The sequence below is a fragment of the Fukomys damarensis genome, unplaced genomic scaffold, assembly GCF_012274545.1.
Source record: "Fukomys damarensis isolate Sample0158 unplaced genomic scaffold, DMR_v1.0_HiC HiC_scaffold_16, whole genome shotgun sequence".
NCBI lineage: Eukaryota > Metazoa > Chordata > Mammalia > Rodentia > Bathyergidae > Fukomys > Fukomys damarensis.
This window is the reverse complement of record NW_022900928.1, coordinates 110,690,789-110,712,021: the sequence shown is the minus strand read 5'-3', so window position 1 is coordinate 110,712,021 and position 21,233 is coordinate 110,690,789. Positions and strand designations below refer to the sequence as shown.

The 21,233-nt window shown below is 36.0% G+C and overlaps 1 protein-coding gene across 1 annotated transcript in view; it reads right to left on the bottom strand.

The window, feature by feature from the left end:
- Positions 1-21,233, bottom strand: part of Cps1 (carbamoyl-phosphate synthase 1) — a 159,930-nt gene that overhangs the window by 86,561 nt on the left and 52,136 nt on the right. Inside the window, exons 3-9 of the mRNA XM_010616046.2 lie at positions 14,577-14,686; positions 11,063-11,207; positions 10,111-10,200; positions 8,294-8,350; positions 5,225-5,317; positions 2,124-2,213; positions 10-138 (exon numbers count right to left, since the gene is read on the bottom strand). Coding sequence (XP_010614348.1) covers positions 10-138; positions 2,124-2,213; positions 5,225-5,317; positions 8,294-8,350; positions 10,111-10,200; positions 11,063-11,207; positions 14,577-14,686 — 714 coding nt within the window. The remainder of the gene's footprint in view (positions 1-9; positions 139-2,123; positions 2,214-5,224; positions 5,318-8,293; positions 8,351-10,110; positions 10,201-11,062; positions 11,208-14,576; positions 14,687-21,233) is intronic.

Here is a 21,233-nt window from a genome sequence, read left to right as displayed (position 1 = left end):
TCACTGTACCTTTTTCACATTCTTAATTAGTGGCTGTGCAAGAGCGGGGTTCCCAGGTCCTCCAGCAATCAGAAGTCCATCATACTCCATCTGAGTGAAGTCATAATTCCAGGGAACTAAATGCACTTCAGCTCCTCGCTGGAAAAGAAACATAAGAAATTACATACAACATTTTCTTTCACCAATGTGTGATTTTTCTAGATGTTCTCTTGAACAATCACTACAGGAAAGGAAAACATTGTACACAATTTAAGTTTAAAAAATGTTAAGCAAAAAGTTTTTTTGAGTAGCTAATTGGTTTTATGTAATATAAATGGAGCTAATGGTCAATAAAAAATGGAAGGGAAAGGCCACTGAAGTTTTGATCCTAAAAAGCTAGGTAAAACACTTTTCTGCACTTCTTGAATAGTTTCAATGCTTTTGCATGAGTACAGGGTACCCTCATCAGCTTTGGGACAGAGTTGCAAACTAAGATAATTCAATTTTAATTCTGTAGAATTTAAGTTGACCCAACACTCAGCTTTTTCTTTTTCTGTCTGATTAAATTTTAGTGAAATTTCTTTCCTAAGGTTTTCTTTCGTTATCTATGCTATTTATATTCTGATGGGGGAAATACAGCTCTTTTTGTTATAAAAATATATAGGAAAGTTCTTTTTAGGGTTTCCCTAGAAGCATTTTCTGAGATGAGAATATGAGAAAAAAATTGAAAATTTTTCCAAGAAATGCTAATAAGAGAGAAGAGGGCTGGGCATTTAGCTCAGTGATTCCGTCATCTGCCTCACAAGTTCCAGAACCAGAGTTCGAGCCCTGGGACCAAAAAAAAAGAAAAAAGTAGACTAGAGAGAAGTGACACTGTGGGACACCAGCAATGTGTCACCCAATAAAGTCTACATTATCAAGAAGCCACCACTGTTGACTCCTTCCTTGAGTTTAAATTCACTGGAGAACTCCAAAAGTCTGTGAAGGACTTGGTGGTTGCCTACCCAAGGGAAAAAAGGAACTCTCCACTGACTCTCAGGCCACTGACTGTGGGCTGCTTCAGAGAAATTTGTATGAATTTCCTGACTGCTAACAGGCTCCTACCAACCAAAGGTGTCCCCTAGGCGAGAGATATAAAAAATCTGCAACTGGAAAATGGATGACATGAATTAAAATGGTTAAGATGAGATTGGAACATGGGTAGGCCATCCACAGTGTATGCTACTGAAAAATCCATGCACATTTTTATTAATAAAGCTGACAAGAATTTGAAATCATATATTGCTGATGTTCACTAAAAATAAGAAGGTGGATTGAAGAATACCTCTATATCCTGGCTAATCCAGCATTTGGTTTTGGTTTTTGTGGTGCTAAAGATCTAAGCCAAGGCCTTCAACATATTAGACAAGCACTGTACCATTGAGTCATGCTGCCAACACTAATAATTTGGTGTAATAAAAGTGCATGTATGTCTGAGAGAAATAGAGACAGAAACAAGGTACCTTGAAAATACACAGAGACAGGGACAGAAACTGGAAGTGGAAGGGGAATAGGATAAATTTCAACAAAATAATATTTAAGAAAGCACTGTTACAGTAGTTAAACTCTAGTTAACAGATTTGAAGTTAATTTTATTTGGTTGTCTAGAAGTTGATATAAAAGCATTATGAAGCCAGGAATTTAGCTCAGTGGTGCCGCCACCTGTGTCACAAGTGCAAGGCCCTGAGTTCGATCCCCAGTACCCAAAAATAAATAAATAAAAGCACTATGAATTTTTTTGAATTTTTTTATTGAGTTTATTGGTACATTCTAGGTATACAGTACAGTTACATTCATTACTGGGATCTTGTACCTTTATATGACAGGTCTTGCTTCTCATTTTTTCCCCTTGTCCCCTTTTTTTTTTTACTATATCAGGGCATAAAACCTGCAAACCTGTGGTGCTTAATAAACATAGGCCAATGGAGGAGCTATAAGACCAACTCTGGTTTTGGTTATCTTTAAATCTCAGTGAAAGTGACTGTGGCATGTCTCAAGGTGTTAGTCAGTAAGTGGTAGGAGCACTGACATTCCGAGAGAATTCACTAGTTTGAACACTAACAACAAATATTACCCGCTCCCTTGAGATGGGACAAATTACTTACCTTTACTAGTAGACGGATGACATTGTTTTTTATCCCACAGTCAACAGCTACCACTTTCGTGGGGTTTCCTTTACCATACACCTTGACATCCTGCCATTTTAAAAACCAGAAAATGAAAGGAAATTCACAGCTACAAGTCACAAGTCTAGATTACAAATGCAACTGAAAACACTTTCTACATGTGTTAACAAATTGATCATTAGCTACTTGAGAATGAACAGGAGTTAACACTAAATCTGTAAAAAAGGCACAAGTGCCATAGATCATATCTTTTTTATGAGAAAAGCATTTTACTCTTTTATATTCTCTTGATTACAGTAACAACAAAGATTCTTAAGAAAGTGGTTGCTTCTATATCTAACAACCAGCTTTCCCATGTTTTGCCTCATTAACAATGGAATTTATTGTCACCTTATCTTAGCACCAGACAGATGTGGTAATAGATACATCATACTTTAAATACCACTTGATCCTCAAATGGCGATAAAGATCTGATGGGGAAGAGCTGAATCACTGTACATTAGGCTCGTGCAGTGAGGCTAAATGGATAAAATCAGTATGTGAACCAGAGGAATTGCTAAGCTAGTGTAGGCCACTGGTCCTTTAGGTTACAGCGCAATAGTTTGTATTTAAATTGTAGATTTCATAAAAGGATCACAGAATATATCATAATCATCATCTATGCCTTAAGCACTGCTCAGAGGCAGATCGATTTTCACAGACACACAAGAATCATTACTGAAAGTCATGAAAGGAGAAAGCACAGAAATAGAGGGAAAGCCTAGAGGACTGGGTGGCCATACTGCTTCTGGCTTCAAGGGTCCGTGAACACATCTGAATTTAGGATGATTTTATAGTTTCCAAAGGTTTTATATTAAAGGAACAATCCAAATATTTAAAAGAGAATTTTACTTTAGCTGAAATGTCTGGCTCTCCACAAACTCTACACAAAATGCAATAACATAGTCCTCATACTACACATAAAAAGAATGTGTCAATATTTTTTTCCTCCTGCTGACTACTTCAGAGAACACTATCCCTAGTCTTTCCATGGTCTTGGGAATTACTGTCAAATTGATACGTGAATGCTTCAGGTAATCTCACCAAATAATTTGAAAAGTATAGATTCGTTCTTAACCTTAGGCTTCTCCTACAAAGTCAAGCGATATTACCATCTAGTTGTATCTACATTAAATTGCAATTAAAGACAATAAACAAGTTATCAGCATTTCCAAAGAATATAATCAAATAGAAGTTACATGGTATACGTAACCCCTAAGTTAAATACACCTTTTATAACTGCTATAATGAAGTTATTTAAAATTATTTAATTGCACTGGCATTAATAAACAGCCAGTTTTTACCACTCAACTTGATCAAAAAGAGTTAAAAATATAGTTATGCTCATGTTTGCTGATCTCTATACAAGCACACCACAGATGTCACTCAGCATAAGTGACTGCTTTTGGGGCCTCCTGAAGTACCAAAATCCAGAGATGCTCAAACCTCTTAGATAAAATGCTGTGGTATTTTCAAAGAGCCTATGTACATCCTCCATTAGACTTTAAATCTCTAGATTACTTATAATATAATGTAAATACTGTTAATAGTTGTTATACTATATTATTTGGGGAATCATGACAAGAAAAATGTGTACATGTTTAGTATAGACTTAGAATTTTTGTTTGTTCTTTGGTTTGAAATTTTTTAGTATTTTCAGTCATTGCTGGTTTAATCCATAGATGTAGATCTTGCAGATACAGAGGGCCAACTGTACACACTCTCCACAGAGAATGACAAAAGTTATGTAAGACCTCACATTAAGGCATTAAGCCTCCTTTAGGACTAGCCAAGACAGGAACACATCATGCACTGTTTTTCTATCTTGTTTGTCCATAAAAATTTTTAAGGTGAATTTCTCCAGGCCAGGCTTCTTCACATTTGGAAAATTCCACATTAGCCTTCTAGTTACTTGCACCTCTGCCTAATCACCTCTGCTTTGCTATAGCACAAGGCTGAACGCGTTCCCCACAACTTCCAGTGTTGATGGTCAGAAAGTGACAAGAAACCCTCCAGATCTATCCCCAGTCCGTCTCCACTCATCATGGCTAAATCTGTGAACTGATACATGTGAGCCTTTCAGTTCATTCATATCAAACTACACATAACTCTTTTACCAAACCTGTTGCTTCGTACCTCGATGGCTCTCACCACGTGACATTCTTTCTGCCTGAAACATAGTTTTCATTCTCCAATTACATAACTATACCTATAGGCTCTCTGAGTCTCCTACTCCTACTAAGACTAAAACTTCTGCAGTGCCTTGCCTGATGCACCTGTCCCACTTTGGTGCTGTTTGTACATGCCCCATTGCATCCTGTGCATGTAAAGGAGCATTTGTCATTGGACTTTGTAGGTGGCAATTTACTCGCTTGACTGTCCCACCAGATTATGCTTCCCAAGGACAGATACTGTAACTCAAGATGCTCACTCATACCTACACTGAAATTCAATTACAACCAACAAACATCTTCCTAAAATGTACTATATACTTTCTTATAAATATATACTAAACATATATCATTTTGGAGTAATACAATAAAAATCACAAACAATTTTTAAAGTCAGTCATAATATCGCAATAAGTCACTAATGGAAAGGAACATTTCCTTTGCACAAAATGACCCTAAACTGATTACTGTGTCTGATTTCTATGACATTCCATTGGCTTTCTGGGAGGACATTAGCCCTGATTTCTGATCATTGCTATGCCTGCCTTTGAAAATTCAGTGCTCCCTTATTTAGTATTATTAAAGCCTTAACCTAAAGAATAAGAAAAGAATAGGGAGGACTAAATAATAATATCCAACCTCTAAATCAGGGCATGAAGGTTTCTGGTGAAACCTGTAAGTGAAGATTATTAACTCTGAACCCATTGATTTGTAATATGTATTTTAGCTGTTATCAGATCCATTTTCCACCTCAATTCTAGTGCTTCTAGAAAATCATATAGGCCTAAATAAAAATTTTGATATTACAGAAAAGTTAAATTCAAAAATGAATGAAACAAAAACTATAAAATATGAAGGAAAATCTCTCACCTTGGTTGAAACATCAGCAATCAAATTCTGTTTATTTGGATCCACAAAATCCACAGACTGACCTTCAAATTCAATCTTCCCAAGCATGGTACCCTATCAAATTTTAAAAGGTAGACAGATAAAAGGAACCAACGATGAAGGTGCTGACAGGATAATCTCACAGGGACTTTAAACAGCTGCTCCATGATTTAGATGTCTTTATAAATAGCCATAACTATCATCAGAAGATCTTCATCTTCTCAAACTGGAAAATGAAGCAATTTGCACATACACTTTGGGAAATACTCTAGGATATATAATCAGCTCTTTCAAGGCAGAGGCCATGGACTAGTGTAGGAAGTCAAAAGGTATCAGAATTCAGGTCAATTAGTCCAATGCTGGTACACACTGGAGTATTGATGTACCTCTTAGACTCCCTGGTGCATAAGACCTAAAGACATTTCACAGGAGATGTGTTCAAAATAATCCATTGGGAGCTGGGTGTAGTGGCGCATGCCTGTAATCCCAGCACTCAGGAGGCTGAGGCAGGAGGATTGCTGTGTGTTTGAGACCAGCCTGGGCTACGTAATGAGTTCCAAGAGCGCATGCCTAATCCCAGCACTCAGGAGGCTGAGGCAGGAGGATTGCTGTGTGTTTGAGACCAGCCTGGGCTACGTAATGAGTTCCAAGTCAGTCTCAACTACATAATGAGACCCTGTCTCAAAAATAATAATAATAATAAATAATAATAATAATAATAATCCATTGGGAAGAAAATATGAAATGTAAAAATATGGAAATTGAAAAGAATGAAAATTATTTTTACACACTTTTACAACATTAGTTCACAAAAAGGTAAAGTCAACATGTCACCAATTCCTACATTTCCAATAAAAATATGAACTGCTTTAGACTTGTCAATATCCTCGTGTTCCAAAGGGCCTGAGCTTTAAAGAACTTTCAGCGGTCTGTGAAGTGTTCACAAATAAGTTCATTTTCTTTATATACTTATTCTTTGGAGAAATCACTTGGTGAATGAGGGTAGAAGAAGCCAATACACCACGGAAGCATGATACTTATTTTGGTGCTAAGAGTAAAAATCTGGGAAAACTAACCGAAACCTCCCTGACCTCCCCACTGCATTGCTAAATTTCATGATACTCTGTACTTGCTTTTGAAAAACCAATTCACATAATCCCTTGACTGCATTTATGATCCTTAATACTGATATTTGTTTCTCCCCTTCTTCTTAAAGTATGCTGAATCAAATACAATCTTATTTTTCACCCTATTAAACTAGAAGTAAAAGGTATAATATATATGTTTTACTATAAAACAGCATCTTTTATAAACAAATAAAATAGACAGCATGGCTATTCAGTCTGTGCTAATTTCGAGAAATTTTAAAAAGACAAACTGCCCATGATAAAAAGAAACTTTATCTTAACCTAACACATCATACAAAAGATGCAGTGTGGCCTTGCAAAGTTTTCCCTAAACCATTAGGTCTGAGCATATTTTATTCAACTTCTTATTCTGCAGCATGCATTGAATTCTCCAATTCTATTCCCGTCTCATCTTGGAGGCCTGATCATTGTCTTCTTCTCCCACATGCTATTTAGGCTAAGAAAGCATAAGAATCTTCTTGGAATATATAATCTCACTGGCATCTATTCCCAGGAAAAATTATCAAAAATTTAAGACAGAAGTAAAACAGAGTGACCCTACATACAAACACCCACTAGCTTCCATCTTGTTACAGATAAGTAGCCATATAGTTACTTTCAAAGCCTGTTCTTTCTGTTTACAGAGACACTGTGTCAATATACAGTTGCTTTTGGTGTCTTGAGGGAACTGATTCCAAGACTCACCAGAAATATAAAAACCTGAGGATGTTTCAGTTGCTTATATAAAAGGACACAGTATCTGCATATGATCTATGCAAATCCTCTTGTTTATTTTAAATCATCCCTAGATTATTTATAATACTTAAAAATGTGTTATGTAAATAGCTACTTCTACTATATTGTTTAGGGAATAAGACAAGTCCTTATAGGTTTATACAGGCACATTTTTTTCCAAACTTTTTGATGCCTCTGTTAATGTGGAACCTACAGATACAGAGGATTGACTATGTGTTCTAACAAGGAATCTACAGTGGATTTTTTTTTTTTTTTGAAGAATCTGTTTCCATATGAGCTTTCAATTTTTTTTTTTTTTTTTTTTTTTTTTTTTTTTTTTGCACCAGGGATCAAACTTGGGACCTTGCACTTGTGAGGCAGGCAGCAGAACCCCTGAGCTAAATCCCTGGCCCCGTACTTTCAAATTTTACCTTTAACTTTTTATGTAATAACATTCCATGAGAAAACGAGCGGCATATGAGGAATTTAGTTAATATTAGAGAGGGAATGTTTCTTTCTAATTTGGAATATAAAGATGTCATTTTAAAAAGTGTCAGCTTCTAGCAAAAAGAAAGCAGATGGCAATGAGATATTCTCAGAGGAGGGGTCAGATGTTGCATTAACCATGTAAGAAATAAAAAAATAACTTTTCTTTTCATCATCTTGGTCATTAATACAGTCTGAATGAAGATTATATAATTTAGATATTACATGCAAGGCTCACTTGGCACACCCATGAAATATAACACGCTAATTGTGTGGGTAATTCTTTCCAGAGAACTAAATAAGTAACAGCGCCAATGCTGTGCACTTTCTGAGTTGCATCCTTCAGCAGACAGATACTCAACTTAGGTAAAATTTCTATGCACTTGGTTGCCTCCGCCACTTGTTCTATTAAAGTCCTGTCACATGAGCTAAATTATGAATGTCTTGACTTGGTGTAATCAGCATGTGGTGGGCACTCAATAAACTCCTGTCCAGTGAATTAATCTCAAGTCTATCCAGTTACAAACATACCAGTCAAGTATTCAGTCCAGAGAATTATACTGCAAAGAGTACAACACAGTGACAGAGACCCAAAGAGAAGAATCTGACAGGATTTGTTCTTTCACATGTTAACGGGACCCATAGGAACTGAGGGCAAAAGTATGTGAAGAAATGTAGATTTGGCTAAAGATGATGATCACACCTTATCCCGAATTATTTTCGTCAGCATTCTTGTATCCACACCATATACTGCGGGCACCTGTAAGAAAAAAAAAATCACTGTGACAGTGAAATTGGAGAAAATCAGATACAGCATATTGTTTTCAAGTTACAAACCTGACCTCATCTATCTTTTTGAGCGGTAAATAATTTCCCCACTCCTTTTCTCTGACCCAGAGTGACTGTGTTGTCAGGACATAGTAAATTGCTGCTCAGTAGGGCAGGAGACTCTTAATACCCAGACCCTTCCTCAGAATAAAAAATGAGATATTCTGAAGATCATTCTGCTGCAATTTTGTTGCTTTTAACCTAGGATATTAAATAAGTAATATTATATAAAAATGTATTTGTGAAACAACAGAATCTATAAATATGTTTATACATATACAGTGTTTGAAATACATGTACAATTTTGCGTATATGTTGTATGTACAATATATATGCTTTAAAGTAATAGGATCAGTGAATTTCATAAGCAATAATTTACAAATCTATGTACGGAGCCAAATATTCCTGGCACACAAACACAGTAGGCACTCAGCACATTCTTTTTCTGAAGGGCTCTGTCTAGTACTCATGTGCTAACACCCAACAGGCTTAACAAACCAGGCAACGCTTCCCCTGGTTTGTTTCTCTGATTGGGCTGGATAGAGACAGATGTAGTACTGCATATATAATGAAAGGACGATGAATTAGGAATCAGAAACACAGGCGTTAGTTACTATCATAGACCCTCTTCTACTCTATGTGTCTGTGATCATGAAAGATTAAAAGTCCATTTAAAAAACAAACAAACAAGCCATGGGTAAAGCTCTCATCAAAGCCATTCCTCCCGACATGGAGAAGCTATAAAATGAGGTGTCCTGAATAAGCCAAAGGAAATATTTTTAAAAGTTTCCTGAATGGCCATTAGGGAAATGAGCTGTCTAGATAATGAAAATAAATCAGATAATAGCTGAGAAGAAAATAGTGATGGTAGAGCACACGATATAGGTGACTTCTTTTTTTATAAAAAAAAAATGAAACTTCCTAGATCAAGACTTTTTGTCACAAAAAGACAACTCAGCCCCATTGTGTAGACACTCATCAGAGAGATAAAACTTTCACGTAACTCTGTTCCGTCAATCACTGGTCCTGGAGCAGTCAAACAAAAAGCAGCTTATAGTAACATTGGAGATGAAGCTAAATACGGCCCTAGTTCATTAACATTAAGTACTTCCAACTTGCAAGCAAGGTGAAGCCACTTATCTGATTAGAAGTTAATAACTTAAGTATGGAAAGTTTAATACAAGGTTGTATCATCTTTTTCCTGTCTCACTTAACATGCTATTTAACTAATTATAAAGTACTGTATGGACTGATTACATGACCTGCAGACCCAGTTGTTCTGTAGAGCTAGCACTAGAAACCATGAAGCCAGTTACATAACTCTGTCCTAGATAAAAGTGCAGGGAGGACTTAGTTTGCTCAAGAGAATAAAAAAATGAAAGTGTTCCCTACCCCCATTCCCAAATGAGAAATATAACCAAGCATGTGTGAGTGCCACCTTGTGGATAAATTGAAAATATGTGGTTCTCTGTTTAAAGTCGTCTGAACAGTTTGGCGTATTACAGCAAAAAAGAAAAGAAAGGGAAGGGGGGAAGGGAAAGGAAGGGAAGGAATACAGACAAGAAGCAGAAAGATCTCACACTTTCCTAACTTTCTCATCTGGTCAGCCCCATTGAATCTCCATAGTCCTTTTCAACTGCACAGACCCACCATGTCTCCAGAAATCACTGGGTGCCCTGTCAGTTTCCTCACCTTTTCTTCCTTTAGCCATTGCCCTAGGCTCTTGTTAGCCAGCCAGTGGTTGTAGTCATCACTGTAATTTAGCACCAGCAAACCTGCAACCTGGAAAGAGAGGCAGTCATTTCAAAGGAGTGGTTATTCCTCTCTTGTGACTCACCTTCAAGGTCAATTTGCATTTAAAAAGAAAAACTTTCTTACATCCACTGATATGAGACGCAAACTTTTGAGAACATGAATGAATGGCTAGCAGTGTTTTTATTTTTAAATAGGTAATTCTTTCCTTAACTGTCTGTGGGGGCACAGGTTGACTTGGATTATGGAATGCTGAGACTAAGCTAGTCTTTCTTCTTGACATTCTGTACATTTCTGCTGTTGCATTTATTAAAAACTTAATTCATAATTATTTACTTAATGCAAATAAAGAATAATATAATTTTCTTAAGGTATGTATAAAATAAATTGAGACACCTGGGGAAAACTGTGAAAATTAGTGAGAGCTAAACTAGATGATGATCCAAGTCACTCCAAATACAACAGTGAAAAGCAGTCAATTTGGAATGTTTATTTTTGAATTGTTTATGTTTCCTATTCCCAAACTCCCCTGACTAGGAAATCTTACTGTATTTACTTTTAGTCTGATATATGAGCTACCTCTTATTTATTCCCTAAAGAGGACAAGATTTGAAGGCAAATAACTGATGTAGAGTCGATTATTAAACCCCTTTAAAACATGACTCTTTTTTAGCTCATTGCATAGCCCCTATTTGGACTTTTAATAACATTCTTCCAAATTAAGACTAAGGCATTAAAATCTAAATGTTCTGAGAAATGAAACTCAAAATAATGTCAAGTTAAGGATTATTCTCATTTACTTAGAAATAAGGTGGAGTGCAGGAATCCCTAAAATCAAGTCATCTACAGCCCTTCAAATTGAGACTGTTTAAATAACCATCCCTCCTACTACCTTAATTCCATCAGACTCCATATATTTGCTAAGTCCCAGCTCGTCCAGCGCAGAAGTGTCCGGCGCTCCACCGTTCCCAATGATAGGGTTGGCCATTGTGAGAATCTGTCCTCTGTAGGCGGGGTCAGTGAGCGCCTCTGGGTACCTGGGTAAACGTGCCAAACAGTGAACACCAACAAAAAATACCTGTAGGACTACAAAACCAAAATCTGTATATGAACTCTGAATCTGTGAATTCTTGAAAAGCAAAGAAGATGAGATGAAAATCCTATAAGCCTGTGTCTGGATTCCAGCAAACCTAGGTAATTTTTATGTAAAAAAATATCAGAATTTATCCATGCTACAACTAATATGAAAAGAAACACTGATTCTTATACACTATGGCATATTCTCACATAAGTTTAATTCCTTCCATTTTTAAGAAATGCAGAAATTCTTTTCAAATTCTCCCTACTAGTACTTTAATTTTTTTTCATAGCTGCCCTAAAGTGTACAGAAATTGTGAAGATTTCCATTGACTACTAGATATCAATGAATCCAAACTGATAGTTACTGTTGAGAGCTGCCAGTTTCACCAAGACATTAACAAAAAATTGAAAAGTATTTTTCAATATATTTTTAAGGTACTGATGAGTACTCTATGTCAGTGAAAGCTTGAGGGGGTATACACTTATCAAACTTCAATATACATTTAAAATAAGTGAGTTCATTTATGAAAAAATAAGTAAACAAAGTTTTTAAATATATCTTAATCTTAGAAAGAATATACAAATGTGGGAGTTATCACCAATTTAGAAATATATCAGTCTCATAAAATTTGACCTGAAGTACTAAAAATTTTCAAATAGCTCTTCTTGTTTTTTTGTTTTTTGTTTTTTGTTTTTTGTTTTTTTGGTACCAGGGATCAAACTTGGGTCCTTGCACTTGCAAGGCAGGCGGCGGCACCACTGAGCTAAATCCCTGGAGCAAATAGCTCTTTAAAATATTGCTTAGTAATTAGGAACAAGTGCAGAGAAATGCATTTTAAAATTGAGGATTATTTCTCATGCTGGGCGTGGTGGTGCACGCCTGTAATCCCAGCAGCACTTGGGTGGCTGAGGCAGGAGGATCCCTGTGAATTCCATGGTGACTTCCAGGTCAGTCTCAATTACATAGTGAGACCCTGTCTCAAAAAACCAAAAACTAAACTAAACTAAAATGAAAAGTAAATAAAGTTGAAGACATTATATCTACACTTATTCCACATGCTGCGACGCATTGCAACTGAATGTTTTTCTTCCTTCTTACATTCTGTATTCCTACAGACTGAGTTAAACCAAGTATTTCTTGTGGATTACTACTGAAAGTGAATTTAGGTGTTGAAGGGAACAGAAACAACAACCTCAAAACAAATAAAAGTTAGCTCAGGCAGTAGTCAACATAAATTCCTCAATTCCTTCCAGACTACCTCCTGCCAGATCTAACTTGGTCAACAGAGCGCTCAGTCTTTCAGCTCTGCAATCCCTAGGGCAACCCAAAAGCTGTGGTATTTATCCAGTCTCCACCCACTAATTTCTTAGATGCCTCTTGCCTGTCAGGAGCTGATAATTGTTCACTAAGGCTTACACACAATAGAAATGTATCTCCTGAAGATGAAAAACAAAATAACTTCCTTAATTATCAAGCATTTACTGAGTGAGCTGTGTGGCAAAGGAAAGCTGCATTTCTCAATGGAAAACACAGTCTGTGGAATCATTTTATAAAGGAATGCCTTCTTCCAGATTAAAAAAAAAACTTTAATGAATTTGTTTTTACTTGCTTTTCTTCTTTCTTCCCATAAATTAACTGACCATTCCCTTTAAACCTGTGCTTACAGTACCCTTCAGTAAATGAATAAATGCAGCTTCTCCCAGAGAACTGCAGTGTAGGAAACAAATTAATCCATCAGGTCCTGTTTGACTTTTGTGATGTGACAAGATTTATTACCCGTAATCTATCACTGAAAAGAAAACTCTAGTGCCCTCCATCATTCTGATCTATATTAAACAGTTGTTTGTTGGCAGGTATATTAACACAGCTAGTAATTAGTGCTGTCGAAAAGCTTAAATAATGGCCTGGTGAAGCAAAACTTTGCAAACAGATTTCATACACTGTAATTTAATGTTCTCACTAGTGGAACTAGTTTAAAACCCATCTAACACTCTTCATTTCACACAGAGAGGCAAGAGTTTGGTAAAGAATATACATTAATAACATAATGGTAGCTGGGTCAATCAATACCTTCTAGTTAACCCAATACCCTCTTGCCTTCACAGGCTAACTTGAATTTCCCTAAAGAATTCAAAAAATATATCATAGTTTATTTTATGGAATCTCTCACAGAAACTCCTTGAAAAAAATCTAGAGACTCATATCATTTTAAATTCCCAGCTGTAAACTTCTGTCTAATCCAGTCTCCTTATATTTTAAATAAAGAAAACAAAATCGGGAAGATTAATTGATGTTCTTTCTTCATGTCACATAATCGGTTATGAGTCTGGCTGGGCACAGTGGTACACATATATAATCCCTGCTACTCAGGAGGGTGAGACAGGATGGCATGTTTGAGGCCAGTCTGGGAACTTAGCAAGACTCTGTCTCAAAATAAAAAAATAAAAAAGGCTGGAGATGTAACTCAGCACTAGAGTGCTTGCTCAACATGCATGAGGCCTTGGATTCAAAAAGTAAAAATGAAAAACTGAGACCAGAACTTCAGCTTCTTGGTTCCCAGATGAATAAACATTCGTTACGTAGGCAGGACTAGCCACATGATTTCTGTAGCAACCCTTATCTTCATTACTTTACTTCACTCAATAGATCTTAAATACTAAGATGAGTCATGATCGATAATTATTAAAAATATTAGATCTAAGTGCTTACCCTCACTGATTATTTTTAAGGCAGTACACATATCTGTTGGTTTGTCTTTCTTTTTTAGAGTGCAAAATTATATAAAATACTGAAATGGGCTGGGGATTTATCTCCATAACACCATGCCTGCCTCGCAAGCGCAAGGTCCTGAGTTTGATACAGAGTACCAAAAAAAATTACTGAAAGACTTTATCTCCTTATAGGATTAGATTATTTCATATCGCATGTACAAAGTTGCTTCCCAACTTTACTAAAGGAACAGCACTGGCATGTGCTATCCATTCTTTTTCCTGCTCCAATTTTCAGATCCGTATCTCCTCTTTCAGAGGCAGATGGTAATCTCACTTAAACTGTGTCTTCACAATGTAAGTTTCTAGAATGAATTTTGTTCTTTTCTTTTTCGGGGGCCACCAGAGCACCCATGTTCTCATTATTTGCATTAGCAGGGCACTCAGGTCAAAATCTCTGTTCAGGAATGGCTGCAGTAGGCTGTGCACTGGGCACAATGCACAGGGAAATATGTGGTCTGATGATGCAGTGATTTCACGTTCCCACTGGGAGTAAGATCAACCAGTTATCCTCCGAGAGCAAAAGAATAAAGCCTCACCAGAGATGCATTACTCACCCTCCCAGGCCAGTATTAAAAACCACTTCACCAGCAACTGAGGATGGATGGCCAAAGGAGTAGCCTTTCATCTTAGTTCCATCTTCAAGGACAATGTGTGCTGTCTGTGCCTAAAGAAACAGTGGTATGAATCTTAGTAGAATACAAAATATAACCCACATGTGCACACATGCACACACACCCAGTTCCAAAGATAAAATACACGTACATATTAAATAAATGCACAGTACAATGTATTTAATGAAATCATATCGCCCAGATTTGGGATTGTTGTTTTGCTACTTGTCACTTTGCTTCAAAGATACGGCTCTTATCACCTAGCATGCTTTTGTTTTGCTTGAAAGAAGAACTGAAAAAAAGAGGAACTGAAGCACATCAATATATTGCCTATTCCAAGTCTACTTGTAGAGTTGTTGACAAGCCAGAAATACTTCAATTTAGCTGAAATTCTGTGGTCTATCTTTTCCTCCTTAGTATTCCCTAGTTGCACCTCAGTATGGCTTCAAGGGAAGTTCACGAGTTTGCAAAAGAATTGTGAATTGTGCTAAACAGCTCATCTTCACTCTGAGGTTTAGAGTCAGAAGACATCTTTAAGATTACCCATCACACAGGTATGCCACATAGCCCTTATGTTTAATGGAGCTGTCCAGGGGCTCCCCTCTCCCCACCAGCATTCCAGTTATAAAGAAGCTGCAGCCTTCTCACTCTATTGATACTGATACAAAAGCAAGCACGATGGAACACTCTAAAAGCATTTATCATTATTTTGCTTTTTGTTAGAGCTCATTATATTCATGTCTGTTTCCCTCTTTAGCCTATAGACATTCTGAATTTGACCACTTTGCCATGTTAATTTTGAATCAGATTATAAAATTCTTGGCTAAGAAAAGGGACAACTAGAGAAACCTAAAAAGCACATGTTACCTTCTCCTCATAAATACGCTAAACTCTACTAGTGAAATAATTTAAATCTAATTATTAATTTCCATAAAGTTCAGAGGAGAGAAAAATGTCTAAAACCACACCTTGGGTAGCAAAATCTCGGCTTCAGAAGAAAGCCTACAGGGAAAACTAGCTTAATCCTGGTTTTTAAAAAACAAACTATGAAGAAAAACATCTCCGTAATAATTGAGGAAATATTAATGATTGATGCTTTATTATATTAGATAAAAAACTTTGGGATTGGTGGCATTACTGGTACTTTTATTTTTAGGAGTCCTTGTCTTTATAAAAATCATATATTAGAATACTATTTGAGATGTACATCAAATAGCCTGGAGCTAATGAAATTGATGTGAATATACACAAAGTCAGTTTGGCCATGAGTTGAACTGTTTGAAGGAAGAGGGATCATAATTGTTTTTGAAAGGTTAAACGAAGTTGTTAAAAAGAGAGACACACTAATATCTACTTTCCTTCCCTTACAGTTTGAGGACTGGAGATATTTCGTGCAATCCCACTGTGTCTTGCCACCCTAACCCCACTCTTATCACATACACACATGCCAGTTTTATTAGATCACAAGTATTCAGTAAATGATTTCTAGACCTTTTTTTCTACATTCTTCTAGCTTTATAACATACACTTAGCTTTTCAAGTGTTAAAATAGAAAAAGCCCTTCATTTTTCTACAATAATATTCACTGTAGGAATAAGATCCCTCTTTTAGAGCCAAAGTACCCAAGTCACTGGCCATTAGCATGATTAATCTTCAAAGTAAAATAGTGTTTTATCATCCTGCCAATATACTGTGCTCCTATATCTTCTTTAAGTGAGTGTGTTCACATAGTATTACATTGACTCACAAAAGTATTTTACTGTTTCTTATTAAAGTTGATAGACTAGAGCTAGGGATTTAGCTCAGTGGTTCTACCACCTGCCTCTCAAATGCAGAGTCCTGAGTTCGATCCCCATTACAAAAAAATAAATAAATAAATAGACTTTAACACATACTTCTGAAAAGATAATTTTATTAGTTTTCTTTTAAATTGGAGGTCTAATGTGAATTTCAAGTCTGTATTTCTGGAAAAGATTTTAGAAAGTTCTGTACAGTACATTTTATAGAGGTGTGTGTGTGTGTGTGTGTGTGTGTGTGTGTGTGTGCGTGTTCATGGGCAGGATTTACCAAAAGAACTCCGTCCTTCACTTGGCATATCGAATTACCTTCAAAGTAAAGTTTTATCTACAGCCTTAGAACCAGTGTTTGAAATCGAAAGCTTGACACTAACTTTCAATAGTTATGGTTTGTCTTCACAGTCACAAAATTACAAAAAAGAATTTTGGAATTACTCAGCACAAAGGAAAGCAAAATAATTAATTCAATTTGAGAGTTGACAGGACTTCTCTGACATAGAATGGCTTGTCACACAAGTCTGAATGCTGCTTTTGTGCCTAGAAAATCAACTTTGCATGTCACTTTTAATAGCATGTTTTCTTATTCTATATTTTGCTTCAATTAGTCAATTTTTGTCTAATTATAATTCAAGAGAATGGTTAGCTATTTTAGTATATGAGAGTGATAGCTTTTGGTGAAATTCTGGAGATTATTATAAGCTGTTCTGTGACTTTATTCTCAATAGGGATGTGTTTATTGGAAAAAGTCCAGGTAATGCTAACATGTATCACTAAAGGAAATCTTTGGTCCAAATAATGAAAATTCACTCAAAAAAATATTTTCTGCCGGAAACATTATGTTTTGCTCTTGAGGAGTACTTGTGTAACTGAAATGCTTTCACAAAATGGAAGCAAAAACACTTTCTTCAATAATATGTAACTTTGATAGAATCTAAAATAATTGTACTTAGCAAATTTTGGGTGCAAATTGCAAATTTCAATTATTTTTTATATGCCCTGCTCTCCCCTGATCCATGCCTATCTAAAATATAACTTTTGTTTGTATTTTCTTTTGCTGTCCTCTGTCCTCACCTCATCTAAGAATTTGAAATTATCTGAGTTACATCCTATTTAAATATTTTAAAGGAAGGTAAAAATTGACATAAGCAAATCCAACTTTTGTTAGCCCGTTCCTAATATTCTATTTGGTAATTTTCTTCTTCTCTCCTTGGGACTAGTTTTCTACTTTACTTTCCTTTTTCTAAAGATATATTTGAGGAGACATTTACTGCTGCCTGAAATAGTCCCTGAGATTGTGTTCAATATGTCTTTTGCTCCTTTAATTATATTTTTTGTTCTCTTTGGCAGTTTTTATAGATCTTCCAATTCTCTTTCCCACTACACATTATATTGTTACAAGGCTTCTGTTTATTGCCTACAGTACCCTTTATATTCTTCTTAACTACTCTGGTCTCCAATGAGTTTAAAATGATGAGTACCAATTGACTTATCTATGAATTGATGGAGGAACTCTGAACAAAGAGCCATTATTTAGAATACCCTTTCCTAGCTAACAGTTCCCCAAATGCTATTTCATTCCAATGAGTCCAAAAGAAATCACCTTATTACCACCATAAGATACTTTAGTAGCCTCGGTCCTAGTAGACATAGGTGCATCACCTAGGAATTAGGCTATAATATTAAATTACACTACAATGTAAGTGCCTACTGTGAGAGCTCTTTGGTATTCTGAGAGCTGAAAGTGCAAAGGCAACTTTAATGAAGGGAAAGATGTATACCTGTAGAATGACGAAAACGCTAAGCAAATGATTATATGAATATGAGTTTTACAAAACAAAGAGACATCATGACATGCCTCCTGTGTGTCCATTGCTACTATGACAAAGTAGATATCCAAGTCTCAAATCTCACTGACGTTTTACCATGCGCTAAGTACCTTGCTAGGCTCTGCTGATAGATAAATGGATGAATTTTCCCAGTGCCTCATTTAGTGAAAGAGCTAGATATGAACAGAGATTATAAAATAGATGAAACCTTAAACAGAATGTCACCAAAGCATCACCAAAATATCTGGAATACAAAGACAAATAAAATTCATGCGTGTCACTGGACATTTTGTCTTTTCTTTTCCATTGGTGCTTGGGACAACAAAAAATAAAATTTTTGATAAAGAAACTTGTCAGATTTCAAATTTCTAAAATGTAAAGATTCCTTGAAGTCTTTGCTCAAATGTCATCCTCTTGACAAGCCCTGTTTAAAATTATAGTACCCTCCCCACTCCAGTAGCTTGCTTTCTTTGGTTTGCTTTTTCTTTATAGTTAATAGTTTAGTTGAGTTATTCTGAGTAGGCAGTTAGAGCAGCCTAACAATAGGGCCAGATTTTAAAAAGAATCAAACAGCTGGTTAAACTTAGAAATGTAAGAGAAATATACCTTAAATGTACCAATAAAATTAATTTTTTTAATGTAAGAGAAAGCGTAAAAATGAAGAATAAAAGGTTAGGGTAACAATAGAGAGAAAGTTTCTCTTCTTTCCAGAAGGAGACTCTTCTCCAGCATACCCCAAGTTAGTTAACAGCTGTAACAGATCCTCCCTCTCTCAGATCCCAGATTTCAAGTAGACCTTGGACCTCCACTGGACCTCGAAAACAACAATAGAAATGCAATAAACATTAGAAATGCAGATCTCTTTTGAATTCTTAAACTTATTTCCTTTGAAACAAGCCCCTTTCCATGCTCTGCTTATTCGTGTAAGAACGGGGCAGGGACCACAGTTTGGATTTCTGTTCAGAAATCATGACACGCATATATCAAGAGCTATTTCTTATTGCTTCCACTAAAACTCTCTTAACTTCCTCCTTGTGGTTTGTAACTTCATTCTTCATCTTTATGCAACCACAAGCCCAGTTTGTACAGAATTAATATTTTCAAGGAAAAAAATATGAGAAAACAAACAAATGGAAAAAAAGGTTTTGTAAATAGGGAAGGGAGGAAGGGGTGAAGGGAGGGCAGGGGCAAGGGGAAAAAATGAGAACCAAGCTCTGCCATGTAAAGATGCAAGATCCCAATGATGAATGTAACTGTACTGTATACCTAAAATGTACCAGTAAACTCAATGTTAATATTTTCAAGGAAAAAAATATGAGAAAACAAACAAATGGAAAAAAAGGTTTTGTAAATAGGGAAGGGAGGAAGGGGTGAAGGGAGGGCAGGGGCAAGGGGAAAAAATGAGAACCAAGCTCTGCCATGTAAAGATGCAAGATCCCAATGATGAATGTAACTGTACTGTATACCTAAAATGTACCAGTAAACTCAATGAGAAAAAAAAAGTTTTTCACAATAGTTTTTCAATTAGTGCTTTCTTAGTTTTGTTCACTACTATACCTCCATCTTATATCAGTGCCTGAGACATAGTAAACAATAAACTCTGTTCACATTTTAATGAATTATATTGCTCAAATATTCAATTTTTGCAAAGTACTTCTAAATGACTAATGAATTTAGTCAGAAGAGAAAACTTAGAAAAAAGAGAAACACATGCTTTCCTATATAATACCTCTCCTCTCCATTATTTCTTTTTGGGTTTTTTTTGGTACTGGGGATTGAACTCGAGTCCTTGCGCTTGCAAGGCAGGCCACCAAACCACTGAGCTAAATCCCCGGCCCCTCTCCATTATTTCTTTTAATATTAATAATATTAGATGGCCTTTTTATATTATACTTGATAGAGGTTATAGGTTTAACATTTCAAATTATTAATTCATTTTTCTTAATAGTTGAACTGTTCTCTAAAATGTAAACACCTAATTCAATATTTTTCTATTAGTGGTTAGCATTACAAATATTTCAAACCTGAAGATATTAAATTCCTCAGTATTGCAGACCCTCTCCTTTTGTCATCTTTTCCTAACATATCTTGGAAGGAACAATTTTCAAATCACCTCTGATAGTACAGGCTAGATAATAAAGTTACTTAAACAATACTCCAATTAAAAGTTTCACTTCAGCACATAGCATCTAATAATTAATAATGACTACAGCAGTAAGTAGTCACCCATTTGATTCTAGAATTAATGCCACATTAAAGGGGAAAAAAATGAGAATCAAGACTTGCCATGTAAAGGTACATGATCCCAACAATGAATGTAACTGTACTGTATCCCTAAATGTACCAATAAACTCAATAAAAAAAAAAATGAGTTTAATTCTCTTAGAAAAAAAAAAGTACCTCAAACAATCGAAACGCATTTAGAATTAATGCACATAGTGCCACGGCCATTTACTAATCCTCCCACCTCTCCTTGCTTCTATCCATCCTATGCAGCAGAGTTAAGGCTTTGTTAAACATGTATTGAATAACACTAGTCCTCAGATTCCTCAGATTTTAGTTCCTCTGTCACGGCCCATTGTTTATGTGTAACACCGTAGCGCCTCACGCTAGGTCAGGCCTTTATGTATAAACGTTTCCTTGTGCACGGTTTATATCCTGCTCGTGTTTCCTACTGCTCCCCGTATGACCTAAGGATCACTCAAGTCAGAATTAAGGATTTACCGGTTTATACTCACCCTGTATCTATCGACTATGTGCTGCCTTGCGTTTCGATTGTTGGAGGTACTTTTTTTTTTCTAAGAGAATTAAACTCATTTTTTTTTATTGAGTTTATTGGTACATTTAGGGATACAGTACAGTTACATTCATTGTTGGGATCATGTACCTTTACATGGCAAGTCTTGATTCTCATTTTTTTCCCCTTACCTCTGCCCTCCCTTCACCCCCTCCTCCCCTCCCCATCTACAAACACTTTA